This window comes from Geosmithia morbida (genome assembly GCF_012550715.1).
Source record: "Geosmithia morbida isolate 1262 chromosome Unknown scaffold_9, whole genome shotgun sequence".
NCBI lineage: Eukaryota > Fungi > Ascomycota > Sordariomycetes > Hypocreales > Bionectriaceae > Geosmithia > Geosmithia morbida.
This window is the reverse complement of record NW_023336196.1, coordinates 157,429-173,240: the sequence shown is the minus strand read 5'-3', so window position 1 is coordinate 173,240 and position 15,812 is coordinate 157,429. Positions and strand designations below refer to the sequence as shown.

Genomic DNA, 15,812 nt, shown 5'->3' with positions numbered 1-15,812 from the left:
CTATCCTTCCTTCACCGTCGACGCCTCCCCCATTTCAACATCATCCTCTGCACGTATATTCTCCTTATCCCCTTCGCTAGCAGCACGCTTCTCATCCCTCTCCCTTTCCCGGACTGCACCGTCAACAGCTACACCGGCAACGGAAGCACCGCTATTGGGAATGGTGTGAGCGGTAGCAGCAGCAGCACCGTCGGTGGCAGGAGAAGCAGTCACGACGTCTTTACGTCGCCAGTTCCCCAGAGACGAAGCATTGTTATTGTTGTTGTTGTTGTTGTTGATGGTGGTGGTATCAGAGGACGTGAGGGCAACAGGAAGGGCGACGGAGTTGTGCGCGGCGCTGATGCGTACCTCGCGCATGGCCTTGCGCATGCGCTCCCGCCTAGCCTTGCCGCGCAGCCTGGCCTGCGGCTGTGCGCCGTTCTCGACCCACCGGATGCCCTGGATGGTGTAGCTGAGGCCGTCATGGCCAGAGTGGCGCGTGCCGCAGTAGTCCGTCGCGCTGCCGAACTCGCGGCTCGTGATGCCGAAGCGCGTCGTAGAGCCGTAGCGCGCCAGGCGAGGCAGCACCACCACGTTGACGTGAAGGTCGCGGTCCGGCGGGATGCTCATCGGGCCCGAGACGGGTGGCGACGTGATGAGCTGCTCCGACTGCGCGGCCGTCGAGATGGCATCTGCTGCCGCCGCCGCCGCCGCCGCCGCCGCCGCCGTGCGCGCCTTGCTCCGCACCGGCTGCTGCTGTTGCTTCTCCTCGTCGGATCCCAGATCCAGCATCGAGACATCCACGTCGTCATTCCACTCACCGCGGATCCACCCACCGTGGATGCACGCCGCCACCACATCCGAGTCGTCCGTGTACACGTCTGTGCCCCACAGGAAGCCGCGCGCCGTGATCTCCTCCCGCGACGCGGCCGACAGATGCACCCGCGGTACCTTGACTGTCAGCACGCAGTTGATCTTGTCGCGGATCACGTCCCACGGCAGCGGCTTCGGGTTCGACGAGAAGCCGCGGTGGATAGGTGTTGTCGGGAGCAGCCGCTGCGGCTTGAGCACCGCCTCGTAGATGAAGTCGCCTAGGTGCTGACGCTTGTGCTTGGCCGCAGCCTCTCGCACCTCCTTGGAGATGATGGTCGTCTTCGTCCTGGGCGGGATCTGCGGCGCTGCTGGCTCCTGGGGCTGCTGCTGCTGCTGCTGTTGCTGCTTGGGTGCCTGAGCTGCCGTTCCCGTCCGGCCCGCGTGGTGATGGTGGTGGTGGTGGTGATGGTGATAGTGCGGGACGGGCGCACCGGTCGCGGCGCCGAACGCCTTCTCCGCTGCCGAGGGTGGTGAGGCTGCGACTGCGGCGGCGCCTGGCTTAGTTGTGGTGTTGCGGAAGGGTGCGTTGTTCTGGGAGGCTGTCGCCTCGTCTGCACGATGGTGGTGGTGGTGGTGGTGGCTGCGATGGTTAGCTGAGAGGTCCCCACCGGGCGGGCGACTCGGTTGGACGTACTGATGGTGGTGCGGGTGTGCCTTGGTGCGCTTAGCCTTGGGTCCGGGCGTGAGCCTTCCGGTGCTGTCGTCGTCGGCGCGCGGCTCCTCGTCCTTGACCTTTCTTCTCCTTCCCCTCCCAGGTCCCTTGACGGGCACGTCGGTCCCCGAGTCAGGGCCCTCGGCGTCCTCGCGCCTGACGAGCGCGGCGCTGGTGTACGGGCCCTGCTGCGGCTGCTGCGACTGCTGAGGCTGCTGCGACTGCTGCGACTGCTGCGACTGCTGCGACGCCCCCGCCATGGAGCTGGGGATGCCCATGTTACCCACGCCGCTGCCGATGCCAGAGAACATGCGACCGAACTCGCTCTTGATTCCAGGCTCAGCCGCGGGTCCAGGCTGCTGTGGCTGGGCGCCCTGGACGGCCTGGGGCAGCGGCGACAGGCGTCCCTTACGGTTCTCGTGCTGGACTGCTAACAGGTTGCGCTGGGGACCGAGGCCGCCGGGGCCGCCTGCCTGGTCGTTGCCGTTCCTGTGGCGCGGGGCGTCAAAGGCGACACCGGTGTTGAATGGGGCTGACGAGGGGTGCTGCTGCGCCGAAGGAGCTTTCTCGGGCAGCCTGGACCGCGGTGCGTGGTGCGGCGGGGGCTGGTGCTGGGGGTGCAGCATGTTGAGACGCGCGCGGTCGGGCGAGTCGTACGGCTGGGGCTGGTGCTGGGACGGTCCGGGAGCGGGAGGCCCTGACTGCTGCTGCGGCGGCGGTGGCGGTCGCGAGGCTCCCTGGGTATATCTGTCGGGAGAGCCCTGCTGCTGGTAAGGCGGGCCAGCCTGAGGCGGAGGATACGGTTGGGGGGTGGGGTAATCGTGGGGCTGGCGATGCTGCTGGTCCATCGGGGCGCGGAAGCTGTTGTCCTGAGGCGCGCGTCCCCAGTCGGCGTCGCGTCGGTAGGACTGCTGCTGCTGCTGCTGCTGCTGTTGAGGCGGCGGAGGCTGCTGCTGCTGCTGCTGTTGCGGTTGCTGTTGCGGTGGCGGTGGCGGTTGCGGTTGCGGTTGTTGCGGCTGTGGCTGGGTCCGAGGCAGCTCGTGACGGCCCAGGTCGTAGGGGCGAGGAGGAGGGTGGCCGCCCGAGTAGGCGCGCTCCCTTCTCTCGTAGTCCCTTCTCTCCTGCTCGCGCTGCTGCTGCTCCATCTCGGCGTGGCGCTCGCGCTCGGCCCGGTAGCGGTCGTCGTAGTACGAGGGTCGGAGGCCGGTCCTGTCATGGTTGAGCTCGTCGCGGCGCGGCGCGAACCGCGCATCGTCCTGGGGGGGCGGTCCACGACCGTGATCTGCCAGGGGGGGGGGTGGCGGGCCGGGGTAAGCGGCAGCCTTGGGCTGGCTGCTCGGTCTAGGAGGCTGCGCAGATGCCATGGACATGCGCGACGGGTCCCTGGACGGGTCGGCCGAGGCAGACACATGGCGGGCATGGTATGGAGCATGGGGGGTGGGGTAGCGAGGCACGTCGGACGTGGCGGCGTACGACGGAGGGCCGCCTCGCGGCGAGGGTACGGCGCTGCCGCGGTGGTGGTCAAAGGGTCGTGCGTGGTCGGGAGGTGTCTGGGGTCGACGGAAGGGTGAGAAGTCGGCCGAGGCAGAGTGCATGCGAGGCGAGGCGTGGGCGGGCGCGTAGCTGGGAGGTACGCCTGCCGAGCCAGAGACGGCGGCGGCAGGGTATGCTGTCGGCAGCTGCTCGCGGCTCGCAGGAGGTGCCGAAGACGAGGACGAGGATAGCGGCCCGCCTAGCATGGCGGATATGGACATGGACCCCCCGATGGGGCCCGGGCGGGAGACGGACGTGAGCGCAGGCAGCTCGCGGCCGCCGGCAAAGGACGAAGGGAGTCCGACGGACAGGGACGGTGCCCGGGGCGGTGGCTGCGCAGGGCCGTACGGGGTCATGGAAGGGTGCGGCGCATGGTGTTGAGGATTTTCCGGTCCCGGTTGGGAGGGCGAGTTCGAGGGCGGCGCCATTTAACACTGTGCTGCTGTCGTTCGACGCCGTGGTGTGGTCGCGTGTACTGGTTTGTAGTAGTTATGTGAGAGCACAGGAGCGCGAGAGGAAGAATGGAAAAAAAAAATGATGAATAATATGGACAAAAAATGACGACAAGAAGCTGCGATGATCAACAAGGTGTCATCAGGACTGTTTTAGTCTCTGCTCCGGTCGGCGGTTAGTCGGTCTGTCGCGTCGACGAAACGGGTGGCTTCCGGGGGAAGGCGGTGGCCAGGAACATGCGACGCAAAAACGTGCGAGTTTGATGAAGACGATGACGGTGATAATGGTGGATAGATGGGGAGAGGGAGTTCTAGGAAATCAGAGAGAGGGAGAGGAAGGGACGAGACCGGGGGGGAAAAAAGCAGACGGACGGTTTTTTTCTTCCTGCCGGGTTCGCGTTAGTAGGGCCAAAACAGCCGAACTCACTGGTAAAGCTGGGGATCGGCCATTTTCAGGCAGCTGGGGGGGGGGGGGGAGAAAGAGGGTAGAGTTGCAAAAGTGGAGAAGGGGACCGCAAGTAAATGGAGCCTGGAAATTCCGGCAGCACAAACAAGACAAAAGACAGAAAAAGAGGTAGTCGATGTACGAGGCTTGCATATAACGGGGCGCTGACTCTACTGATTTGTGTTACTTGCATATATGATATGCAAAGGAAGCACGGGCCGGAACGAAAATCTCCACAGTACTACGGAGTATATGCACTAAGGAGTACAGATAGTAGTCTTAGTATATCAATCAGCTAACGACGTGCAGAGTAAAGCATCTGACACTAGCAAACTCGCTATGACTTTTGTCAAGAAACGAAAGAGCAAGGGTTTTTTTTTTTTCGTCTTTTTTTTGGGGGAAAAAAAGAAAAAAAAAAAAGAAGAGAAGAGAAAAAAATCATTTCTCTCTTCTAGTTGCTTGATAATAGCTTCTTGGCTATGTGTCGTAGTTCGTCCTAGTTCGTGTCATTTCAGCAATGACGACATCTACAGCGTTAGAAACGGTGTCAGCCACATAGACACGCACATTGAACCCTGACGTCTCAGGATCGAAGCCCCAGGTAACGGCCAGGTACGGCCAGGCACAGGCACACCTCCATGTACCTACCCTGCAAACTTGTTTCTATGTTTCCTGCTGGCGACGACACGCGATGACCCCGTGGACGCGAACACGGTGGTCTCTACCTACTGGTACGTCCCGGCTCGGTGAATGTGTGCCCGACTGCTTAATCGTTCCGGAGGGAGGAAATCTATCTCTGAGACTATCTATACATGCATGTCGGTGTGGCAGCAGCCTCTGACTGCTCGTAGCCGTGCCTTCTCGGTTGCCACATTCCCATGCACGCACTTGGTGGCATCGCAGTGCTACCAGCAGGATTATTGCTCCGTATAGATACGAGTACGTGCGGTGCCACGGTACACTCTCGGGTCTTTCCCGGGTGAATATTCTAGAGCCTCAATCCTCTTCACCGCTGCAAGCTGCGTCTCTGGGTCGGTGAGGGAAACAAGTCGATACAACGCCTTGCTCCACTAGAGCACAGGAGGATATCTCTCCTGCCTCGGACAGTTTGCCGTCACTGCTGCATACGAGAGTCGATGTAGAGTACTTGCAGAAAAAGCCTCTCTCACCGCATCATTGCTCTCCCTGAGCTATCAGCAGTAGCTGCCGGAAAGTACATGTGCATGCTGGTTCCCCGCATGTGCGTACACCCACCCCTCTCAACCTCCGTGCCGTCTCCGCCGTCTTGATCGTCCGGAGCTCTCCGTTCCACGGGCCCCGGCTCCGTCCTCCGCCATCGCTGGCTTGGCACCGGGGAGGGTGTATCTGCGTATTCCTTCGCACGCTCATGTGCTGGCGTGAGCACATCCCTGCCGAGACGGTCGGCATCGTCAGCAGCACCCGAAAGGGAAGCAATCCTCCGCATCAGCCGCTGTGCCCTCCGATAACGTCTTCGAGATCGTCGACGTCTTTCACGACAACGCGCACGGCTATTTCCTGCCCTGCTGCCCGCAGCTTGCCACGATAGCCCTGAGCGATGGCACCTCTGCGGGATGTTGAAGAGCAGCCTCTAGGCAGAGCTCCCGGAGATTGGGGAGATCAGGGCTCAACGGGCCCACGCTTCGCCATCTGACGGAAGCGACGGCTTCCCAGCTCTACACCTACACTCTGCGAGGCCAGAAGCCTGAGCACCTGGAGGCAGAGGTCGGGACCCATGGCCATGGTAGCTTTTTGGAGTGCACCCCTCCCCCCCGGAGCGAGCCGCGAGTCTGTGCCGAATGATCTGTCGGAGGGAGACCATGTCGGCACAGAGAGGCATAGCAATATGCATCTGATCTGGAGGGAAACCACGGTGGGAATCTCTCCAGTACTCTGCGTATTGGCTGCCTGCGTCGTCACAGATAGTCCGAGGTGGCTTGTTGCCGACTCGCAGCCTCCTCTCCAGCTCATCATCTGAACAGACGATGCGTCCGGGACCAGATAGAAGAAGCACTGGTCCCGCGCCGTTGTATGCCTCGAAACGATAGTTTGACCGCGGCTTCGGTCGTCGTGTTGGGGAGGAGGAAACCTTCAGCATCCCTCGTCATCTGGGCATGTCGATCTGCGTCGAGCGCGGGAGGACGGCTGATCCAGAATGTCGTTCAACGCACACAGTTCACCCTGTCAGGGTGTCTCTTCTTCCTCTCTCTCTCTTCTTCCAATTGCGGTAAACGTGACGATGATATCATCTGAGCCTGGCAGTGATAGCGCCCGTCCCAGCAACGCCTTAGGCACAGTCGACGTTATGGGCCTCGCAATATGCACACGATGAGGGGAGGGCATTAGATGAAGTGAAAGACCGGAGACCAATGATGGGAGGCATCTTCTCCACGTCAGCGCAGCAGGGAGAATATACTCACTTCCCTCTCCTTCTTCCCTCCCCTAAAAATATTCGTGACGTGACCACTCTCCCTTCCCCTCCTTCCTGCCACAAGGGTATCCATGACGTCGATGACCGTAACGACCTCTCTCCCATGGAAGGAGACTCTGCTCTCGCTGCCCTCGTGACAAGAGGGGGGAGGGGTGGGGGGCGAACGCAAGACGATTACATTTCACCCCTTCGTCGAGGGTTTGGTGACGTTGCGACCACAAAACACATATGCAATCACCGATAAGTACAGACCGTTGACGTGATATTTTTGGATAGCGAGCCCTGTATTCTATCGTTCACAACGTAGCTTACCCTCGGTCCTCTCTCACCCTCACACGAGAGGGCAGGGGGGAGGGGGGGGGTGTATGGGGTGGTTGGTACTACCATGTTATATCCGGCACATGTCCGACCCATCTACAGACTAAAACCGCTGACCTGTTGAACGGGATTACCGGACTGGTGCATTCCTCCGAGGTTTCGCAATGGCTGCAGTGGAAAATTGACGTATCGGTGGCAGATTGCGTTCATGTCAGTGGTGTGCGGCGGTATCATGCTGCTGTTGCAGACTCCCAACACTGACATCCATCTTCTTGCTCCGTTCCTGATAGGATGGATGGTATTGAGAAAGGACTGGAATGCAGTACGCTCGTAGATTCTCATGAGAGCCTGACGCCTTTGCAGAGGAGGGTGTGGATGGATGAAAAGATAGATGAAGACGGTATCTGAGATTGAAATCCCTCTCTCCCCCGCTTCTCCCTCCGAATTCGTACGGAATGCGATGTGAGGGGGGGATGAGGCCAGACAATGATACAGCACAATCTTGACTGAACCAACAATGATTCTTCTTCTCGTGTAGCCATCCAGATCAGGATATGCCAAGCGCACACTGCCCACACGGGCCTTCTCAACTTCGGCTCAACCGCTGAAGCCGGATATGTCAACCAGACTGTCGGGACGAGCCCAGGAGGGGGGGGGGGAGATGCGGCACGCGGCGGGGAATAGTACGGAGTCAAAGCCTGGCACACATGGGATGGAACCGCAAAGTATCAGGCATCACTCGGGGGTTGCTGCATTTTTGATATTTTAATATTTTTCTGCAATATCTTGATATTCTACATCTTGATTTTCTTCCTTCTCCCAGCTGGAGTGGTGGTGTGATGGTAGATGTATGTACAGATTATGCTGTGTCGTATTGTGAGGACGCAATAACCGGCATTACCTGGTGATGTAGAAAGCATCGGCTCTGGCTGGCTGTAGCAATACTCTGTACATGCGCACGCACCTTGGTCGGTAGGAAAGTGACGATGTACAGATGACGGCTGTCCGCGTCTCCTTCTTTCCTCTACTCTGTATACGTATATGTACATGGATTCTACATCCGGCATGGGGTTCAGGAGTGTCAACCGAGAGGGATGGGAGAGAGGAGACGGAGGTCACATGTCTCAACGTGCCTGCGGGTGTTGGCCTCGTTTCGTGACTCTGTAAAAAAAAAAAAACATGTCATACACCACGTCAGGTGCCAACCGAGTTCGAATGATAGTGCCGCGGTACGAGTATCAGGTGGTGATGAGTTATACAAGTCATAACAGTATCATTACCCCGGTTTCTGTCGGTGTAACGGTGTAATCTCAAGGGCTCTCTCGTACCTCGGAGTCATATGGTCCGCATATATCTTCCCGTACCTATACGGCGTACGAGACTTTGGATGAAATGTGACAGCAGTCGCGGCACGCGAGTAATACATTTCTACAATACCCCTGATAAGCTGACTCCTTCTTTTTTTTCTTTTCCTTTCTCTCTCCCCACTTCCTTCTCTTCATTCTCGGACCCCTCAATACAACTTGAGGGGGGGGGGGGGGGGGGGGGGGGGGGGGGGGGGCTCATGCGCTTGTGTGTGTGTGTGTATGTGTGTGTGCGTGTGCGTCATTGGAGGTTGCCGCCGGTTAAATTGAACCGCTCGGCGAAAAGAACGGATCGTCTCATGGTGATGTGATGTCTAGCCAACTACATATACAGGTACACGTAGCATGGAATAAGACCGGGGGAGGGGGCGGGGAGGGAGAGTCTCGGTGAAGGAGAGGGAGGGAGTGTCGAGGCGCACGACCTGAGTCAGGTTGATGGCCGTAAAAGAGGTGATTGACGTATACGTATCATCTATCATAACAGAGCTGTTGCTTCTGTTGTGGAACTGAGACTGAGTATGAATATAATATTATACCACATACCACGAGCATGGGCGGAGCATTTTGGAGAGAAATCATCCCGACATGGCTGTAGACACATGCTCTCTCGCAGTAGGATCGAAGAGGAAGAGACGTAATATCATAAATGTACGGGTTAATATCACTCACCCCATACGAGTAGCCTCTAGTCGTACACGCATATCGATGACATGCTGGATTCATCTATGGTAGCAAATTCCATCCCACCTGGGACAAGATAACCGTGGCACATGTCAAGCACTCTATAGATTGCAACGCCTCTGACCCAATACAAGTACAAAGTATGAATATATATATATATATATATGTGTGTGTGTGTGTGTGTGTGTGTGTATATATATATATGTGTGTGTGTGTGTGTGTGTATTCATTCATCTATGTCGTATTCCTCGTACATGTATGGTATATTACTTGTACGAGCAGTTTGGAGTTCCCCCCTGCGGACCATGTACCATGCAATAATATGTATGCTATAGGATGCTCATTCGGATACTGCCACCACGTTCCCAACCTATATTGAAACGTTGTCGTTATGTATGAAGACGGGCAAGAAGAAGAAGAAGGGGAGGAGGAGGAGGAAGAAGATGTAGATGTAGGATAAGATAGGAAAAGGATGAGTGTACGTAGAAGGAGGCCAAGGATATTGCTTGGTGGAATATCACTATGCGACCCGACCCAACCCAACCCCACGTGCATTGGTGATGACGCAAGTGACTCGGAGTTTCTGAATCCTCACCGGACATGGTGCATGCGAAGAGAGATTCAACCGAAAGCGGCAGGTGGTCGCTTGTTGACGTTTTCTGTCCCTGTCAGAAGTAATAAGTAATACTAATATTACTCGCTACCAGCAGTACTTGGGTACGAGTTATGGGTGATGCATGCATGCACGTTGGGCACACACACAATCTCGTTCCTTTTGAGCCAACGTTGCAATGAATATCAGGTCGTGCATATACATGTACATGCATACATACGGGTACATGTACACACATACATGCATACACACATATACAGACACATATACACACTTACACACACACACACATGCACATGCCTCGAGAATCCTACGACATTACGTCTTCCCGCCCCCCCGACCATAAAGAGCAGTGAGAGGAAAAGAAACGGATTTTGTGCCGCAAGCTTGCATACGATTGACCACATGTGCATGTAGCAACAGACTAATCCCGGGAGACTGCATGGCCAAAAGCGACGATTGAGTGATTGAAGCCACATGAGATGATACCAAATTCTCTGTACACCGTAAACTGCTATTTCTTATCCCCCCCCCCCCCCTCTTCTCTTCTCTCTGTCTTATAGCCTACAGATGACCTTGTCTTTTCTTCTTCTTCTTCTTCTTCTTCGTCTTTCCTTGTACCGTGAAACGGAAAAGTAGTGTGACCACAGAGTACCTTGAAATACGAAGAGAGAAGAGACCAATCGCATCTAGTTGCGTGGTGTCTGGTGGCACATATCAGATAGTAGACCAACAACCGGAGATGTAGATTCGTGGGGTGGGGTGGGGGGGGGCGGGGGAGGAGGGAGAGAGAGATCAACAAGAGACACTTTGTAACGCACGAGTGGTACACCATGACTCGAAAGCAGGATTATTCAAGGGATAGACTGTGAGCAATAATAAGAACCGTGGGGTATGATGATATTTTCTTCTAAGAATCTAAAACAGGACGAGAGAGAGGGGTTTTTGTCTGACCCAGGCAGAATACTACCAAGACAATAGAAAAAGAAAAAAAGAAAAAAGGAAAGAAGAAGAAAAAAACGCCAAACGGGAGAGAAACGCTATCCGGAAGAAGGAAAGAATGGAAAAAAAGAAAAAAAAAGGATGACGGCTAAGAAGGACGTTATAACGGCAGAAGAATGAAGCCGAGCAAAAAGGAAGGAGAAAAAGAAAGGAAGACGAAAGATGCCGTGTCTGTTTCCTCCCCCTCCCCTTTTCGCACCTCGGTTAAGTGTAGAGGAGGAAAGGTCGACTCGGTTGAAGAAGAGAAGAGGAGAGAGAGAGAGAGAGAGAGAGAATAAAAAGGAAATTTTCTTTCCCCCCTTCATTCAGTGTTGTCTGCTTCCGTGCATATGATTTCCACAAAGAGTCCAATCTTTTTCAGCTGTCCTTCCATCCTGGCGTGTATATATGGGGAGAGGAGATATTCCAGATCCTGCTGAAGACGCCATATCCGACCCGCGCGCGAGAAAACAAGGGAGGAGAAGAAGAGGGGAGGGGAAAGAGGAAAGTTATGGACAGGAGAGAGGGTTTGGGAAGTGGGAAATCCTGTTTTCCTTCCTTCCTCTTCTTTCCTTTCTTCTTCTTCCCTTGTTGTGCCGTGTGTGTGTGTCGTTGTGGGACGGTCTGGTTCATGATGGTTGCCGTTGGTGTTGGTGACGAAGGACTGCCGCCCCCACCCTCAATTGACGGTCACAGAGCCGAGACGGGATGAGAATGTGTTGCCGGGGCGTAGGATTGAGAGGCACGACGGTAGCTTGGCAGACGATCATGGTTGGGTGCTGCTGGTCGCTTGATGAGCTTGGCCCAAGGGTGATTACTCGGTTGACGTCGTTCACGGCAGGCGGCTGTTGTCGTCTCTGTCAGTACTGTTCGTGTTGTCTTTTCTTTTTTTTTCCCGCGCGCGCGCGCGCGTGTGTGTGTGTGTGTGCATCTTCGTTTTCACGTCCCTTCCCTTCACTTGGAATTCTGCCTAGGAAAGGGAAAGAGAGAAGGAGCAGGGATAAGAGAAAGAAGAGAAAGAAAAAAGGACATACCACATATGTCGTCACCCCTGCGAGTATCGTGTTAGTTACGAGAGTCCGATCCGACAATTTGACGACGCAACAGTGACATACCAGTATTGCTTGCTGACTATGGTAGGAGGGCACCGTTTCTGAGTCTCGATGTACTTGGGACACCACGACTCGACGAGGTGGTAGTGATGCTGGCAGCTCAGCTCCTTCTTTGGGGATGCGTCAGCGTTCTGGGATAGCGAGAGCACGACTGTCCATCTCTCGGGATGAGATGGGGAGAGGGGTAACACAAACGTAGATGTAATTGCACATGGTCTGTCGAGGGGGAGAGAGAGAGAGGCTTGGGCTAGGTATATAAGTTGGAGACGTCGATTGAGTTGGTTTTTTTTTTTGTGTGTGTGGTGTGTGGGAAAGCAGTCGTGTAGTCTGGCTAATGCCGGTCAAGTTGGACTATCATATGCCTTTCGGTAGGAAGAGCAAGGCTGTGTTCGTATCGTACGTACGATACCTGTGTTGTGTAAATAGATAAAAGAGCAGAGCCTCATTCATACAAGAAGGAAGATCGTACATATATATATATATATATATCTGTATATATGTATATACGTATATACGTATATATGTATATATATATATATATATATAAATAAAAAGAGGTGGGGGAGAGGATAATTGAGGAGAGAGAGGGAGAGGGAGAGGGAAAGAGGGAAACAGAGAGGATCCTCTCCCCCCCTCCCCCCATTCAAGGGTTGACGTCTGTATTTATTATTTATTCCCAAGGAAACCCAGGACGACAAAGACAAGACGACGGGACCCGACGAGTTTCCTTCAGGCGGGGCGACACCAAGATGTGACTGGGGTTGAAGGGGGGTGTGTGTATGTGGGGGGGTGGGGGGGGGAAGGAATTAAAATGTGTAAATTTTCAATGATTAAAAAAGAAATAGAGAGAGAGAGAGAGAAATAGAGAGAATGCAGAGACGGAAACTAAAAAAACTAAAAAGAAAAGAAAAAGTATATCACAGACGACGAGTACTAGCAGCTGAACCAGGGGGGAGGGGTGGAAAGAGGCAGGGAGAGAGAGAGAGAGAGAGAGAGAGAGAGAGAGAGGAAGGAGGGACATGGACATGGGCAGGGCATGGGCAGGACATGGGCACATGGGGACATGGGGGGGGGAGGAGGAGGAGGAGGAGGAGGAGGGAGAGGGGCGTACCACATTCTCGGTCAAAATGTTGTGCTAGTTTAAAAGTCGTTCTACACACAGACTCATGGACTCACCGTGCTTCTCAATAACAGGGTTTTTCCATGGGGCTGGATAAAGTGTTAGTCTGTAAGAGAGTTTATATATATATATATATATTTACATGTATGATTATTATTATAAATAACGAAAATTATATAAAAAAGAGGGTAGAAAAATAAAGGATATAAGGGGGGGAGGGGGGGAACGATCAAGAGACGGAGATGCACGCCCCCTCCACCTCCACTCGAGTCTTGGAGGAGGGTCCTTGGATGCCCGATTGGGGCCTGGCCATGTAGAGAGAGAGAAAGAGAGTCAACTCTTGGTCAATTCATTCATACTCCTTTCAGCATCATTACTTGTTGGTATTACTAGTAAGACAGACAGAGACAGACAGACAGATAGAAGGGGGGGAGAGGGAGAGAGAGGGAGAGAGAGAGGGAAGGAAAGAAGGATAGGAATGAAAGAGAAAGCAGGAAGAAGAAGAAAGGAAAAAGGTCGGGAACTTGTAGGTACTCGCTCGGGTTTGTTTTTTGTTGTTGTTGTTGTTGTTGTTGTTGTTTTTTTGGCTGGTGACGGGTTCATCACAACTCGTAGCTCTCTTTGTATGTACATCGGACGACTACAGCAACGACGACGACGACGACGACGACGACTACGACGACGACGGCGACGGCGACGCAGGTGAATACTCCGTACATGATAATCTGTATAGGCCGTAACACCACAATGGGGGGGGGGGGGTACTCGCAGCAGCGTCTGTCCGTGACCTCGTACATGTACTCGTAGGATCCCACGTCGACGCAACCTCCCGCTCCTCCCCCGATGAGGGCAAATCGACGACTCACGTACGACGTCGTTTGATCTGAGGCTTCTAGGCTGAGCTGGTACCGCCAAAAAGCATTTGCGAGTTCGAACTAGCACGTCTTCGTTCCGGCTCCCCCGCCACGGCCCGCTTTTCACTCCTCTTGCTCGCTCTCTCTCTCTCTCTCTCTCTCTCTCTCTCTCTCTCTCTCTCTCATTTTTTTCTTCCTCCTCTTCTTTCTTCTCTTCTTTCAATTATATCTGATATTTCCCGCCTAAGACCAACTCTCCATGTATAGATATGACGATGGTCGTGCTCCCAACTTGCATATATGTATATAGATATATATATATATATATATATACAATATGCAATACATACATGTATACTGCACTCTAGATCATGTCAACTACAGGTCCACTGTATCAAATGACGATGCATCGTCACCTTGTCGAGGACCTTTGGCATATGAATGCCGGTAACATATCGTATATCTGAGATGACGCCAAACTGCAAGAGCCAGTCTCGTCGTGCTGTCACTCGCATTCCTCGACCGGGTTCGAGCGCTTACACTACGAGTACGAGTAATATACCCTGGTGCCTGCAACTCCGGTTGTTGTAGATACATGTCTGGACGGGTACTGTCTACTGCTCGGTACTCTCTGGTACCCTGCCGCATCGCTAGACTGCTACTGTTCGTGATACTCGTACTACCCTCGAGGATCCGCGATACAGGCTGCGAGCTGTCGGTACCTACTACCACCATAGTAGTAGTACTGTGTGGCATCATACGGGCACGGGCACGGGCTTGCTGGTATCGTCGCCAGTACGTAGCAGGACGGATGATGTGACGGTGTACCGGCCATCAAGACGCATCAGCGCACACCGCATCGACGCCGACGGCATGCTGCCCATCATGGCCTATAGGCTATATGTTAGGCTATAATACCCATAATCTCCCTTCAGAAGCTCAGGGTAGGGAATGCCCAGATGCTGCCGCCCACTCGCACATGCTCGCTGCCTGCATGGGTAGGTGGCAGAGCCCACTATTGCCATCATCCCATCATCCTCCTACGCACGGAGTATCATGGAGACGAGAGGCCGTGGCTCGTACTCTTCCCTATCCGTGCGTATGTACTCGTACGTCGTATGCACGTGGTCCGTCATGTCCGTCATATGTGTTACACAGGGGTAGGCCAGGATTTCAATGCTTAGCATGGAATCTGATATAGGCTGGCTATCTACTACGGTCTATCATTTATCATGCAACTCTCTTCTCTCCCTCTCCCTCTCCCTCTCTTCTTCTTCTTCTTCTTCTTCTTTTCTTATCCATCTATTCGACGATGTACAGTTTATTATTATTTATAACAGTATTTTATTTCATTTTATTATTTCATTTATCCTTCATCTATCTCTCTTGGGCGGACAGAGGAAAGGACAGCGAGGCGCACACGTGAGAGTCCGAGAGGTATACACACACGCTCCCTCGCTCTCTATCCCACTCACACGTACAGAGTAGAATACAGGACGAGACGCAGCTGACGCCATTCGGCGGTATCCCACCCAGTGGTCTGACAAATCGTGCCGGCCTTCCCCATTCAAGTAGCCGGTGAGTATTACGAGTCTGCACTTTTGCACCTTTTTGGGGGGGGGGGGGGGGGGGGACAGCCATCATTTCCTGTTTCTCTCTTTTTTTTTTAAAAAAAATTAGGTTTTTTTTCTTCCTTCATTTCTGCCTATTTTTTTTTTTCGTCTTCGTCTTTTGCCTTGTCTGACATGTCTATTTCAGAGGCAATCTCTGTCATGAAGACCAATACCAGGCCACGATGGGCCTATACCTATATACGAGAGTAGAATAGCAAGATAGCAGCAGCATACCCGCTGCGTAATCGAGCCGGCATGCGATACAGTCGTCGCAGCTGTACGCGTCTCGGTCGGGCATTCCAGCATTCGGGGTGCGCCGGGACGGTTGTGTGTGTGCTGCTGCTGCTATTGTGATCTGTACAGTACGTATCAGCAACATGCAACATTGTGCCGTAGAGCTGGACCGGTGTATCTTGTGGCTTCCTTCAGATGATGCTGGTCAACCTTTCTTTCCATCTCTCTCTCTCTCTCTCTCTCTCTCTCTCTCTCTCTCTCTCTCCCTCCCTCCCCCCCTCCTCCCTTCTTCCCGGAGGGTAGATTACGTGTCCCCCATGATACGAGCTGCGTCGTGGTGAGATGCTACGGGATGCTCACCAGCAGTACGTGCTCGCCACGAGAGTACGGGTACTACTGACTGTATCGGCCGTAGCCGCCGCCCCTTCCAGCTCAGAATGAGGCAAGGCAAACTGCGGGACCAGGTCCCCATCACGGCAGGATACAACGGCGCAGGATTGCGTCCTTCCCACCACCCCCATCGTCGGTCCAGGAGGGTC

At 54.3% G+C, this 15,812-nt stretch overlaps 3 protein-coding genes across 3 annotated transcripts; all 3 read right to left on the bottom strand.

The window, feature by feature from the left end:
• Positions 1 to 3,465, bottom strand: GMORB2_7587 (Histone deacetylation protein Rxt3; the record flags this gene model as incomplete). The annotated part of the gene is made up of 1 exon (XM_035469552.1): positions 1 to 3,465. One exon carries the CDS (start codon positions 3,463 to 3,465, stop codon positions 1 to 3), a length of 3,465 nt encoding a protein of 1,154 aa, XP_035320646.1.
• A 1,933-nt stretch (positions 3,466 to 5,398) lies between these two features.
• Positions 5,399 to 5,695, bottom strand: GMORB2_7586 (uncharacterized protein; the record flags this gene model as incomplete). The annotated part of the gene is made up of 2 exons (XM_035469551.1): positions 5,399 to 5,517; positions 5,593 to 5,695. 2 exons carry the CDS (start codon positions 5,693 to 5,695, stop codon positions 5,399 to 5,401), a joined length of 222 nt encoding a protein of 73 aa, XP_035320645.1.
• A 5,477-nt stretch (positions 5,696 to 11,172) lies between these two features.
• GMORB2_7585 (uncharacterized protein) lies at positions 11,173 to 13,291 on the bottom strand (the record flags this gene model as incomplete). The annotated part of the gene is made up of 3 exons (XM_035469550.1): positions 11,173 to 11,185; positions 11,456 to 11,603; positions 13,204 to 13,291. The coding sequence occupies 3 exons, from the start codon at positions 13,289 to 13,291 to the stop codon at positions 11,173 to 11,175; spliced, it is 249 nt and encodes an 82-aa protein (XP_035320644.1).
• Between the last annotated feature and the right edge of the window lie 2,521 nt (positions 13,292 to 15,812).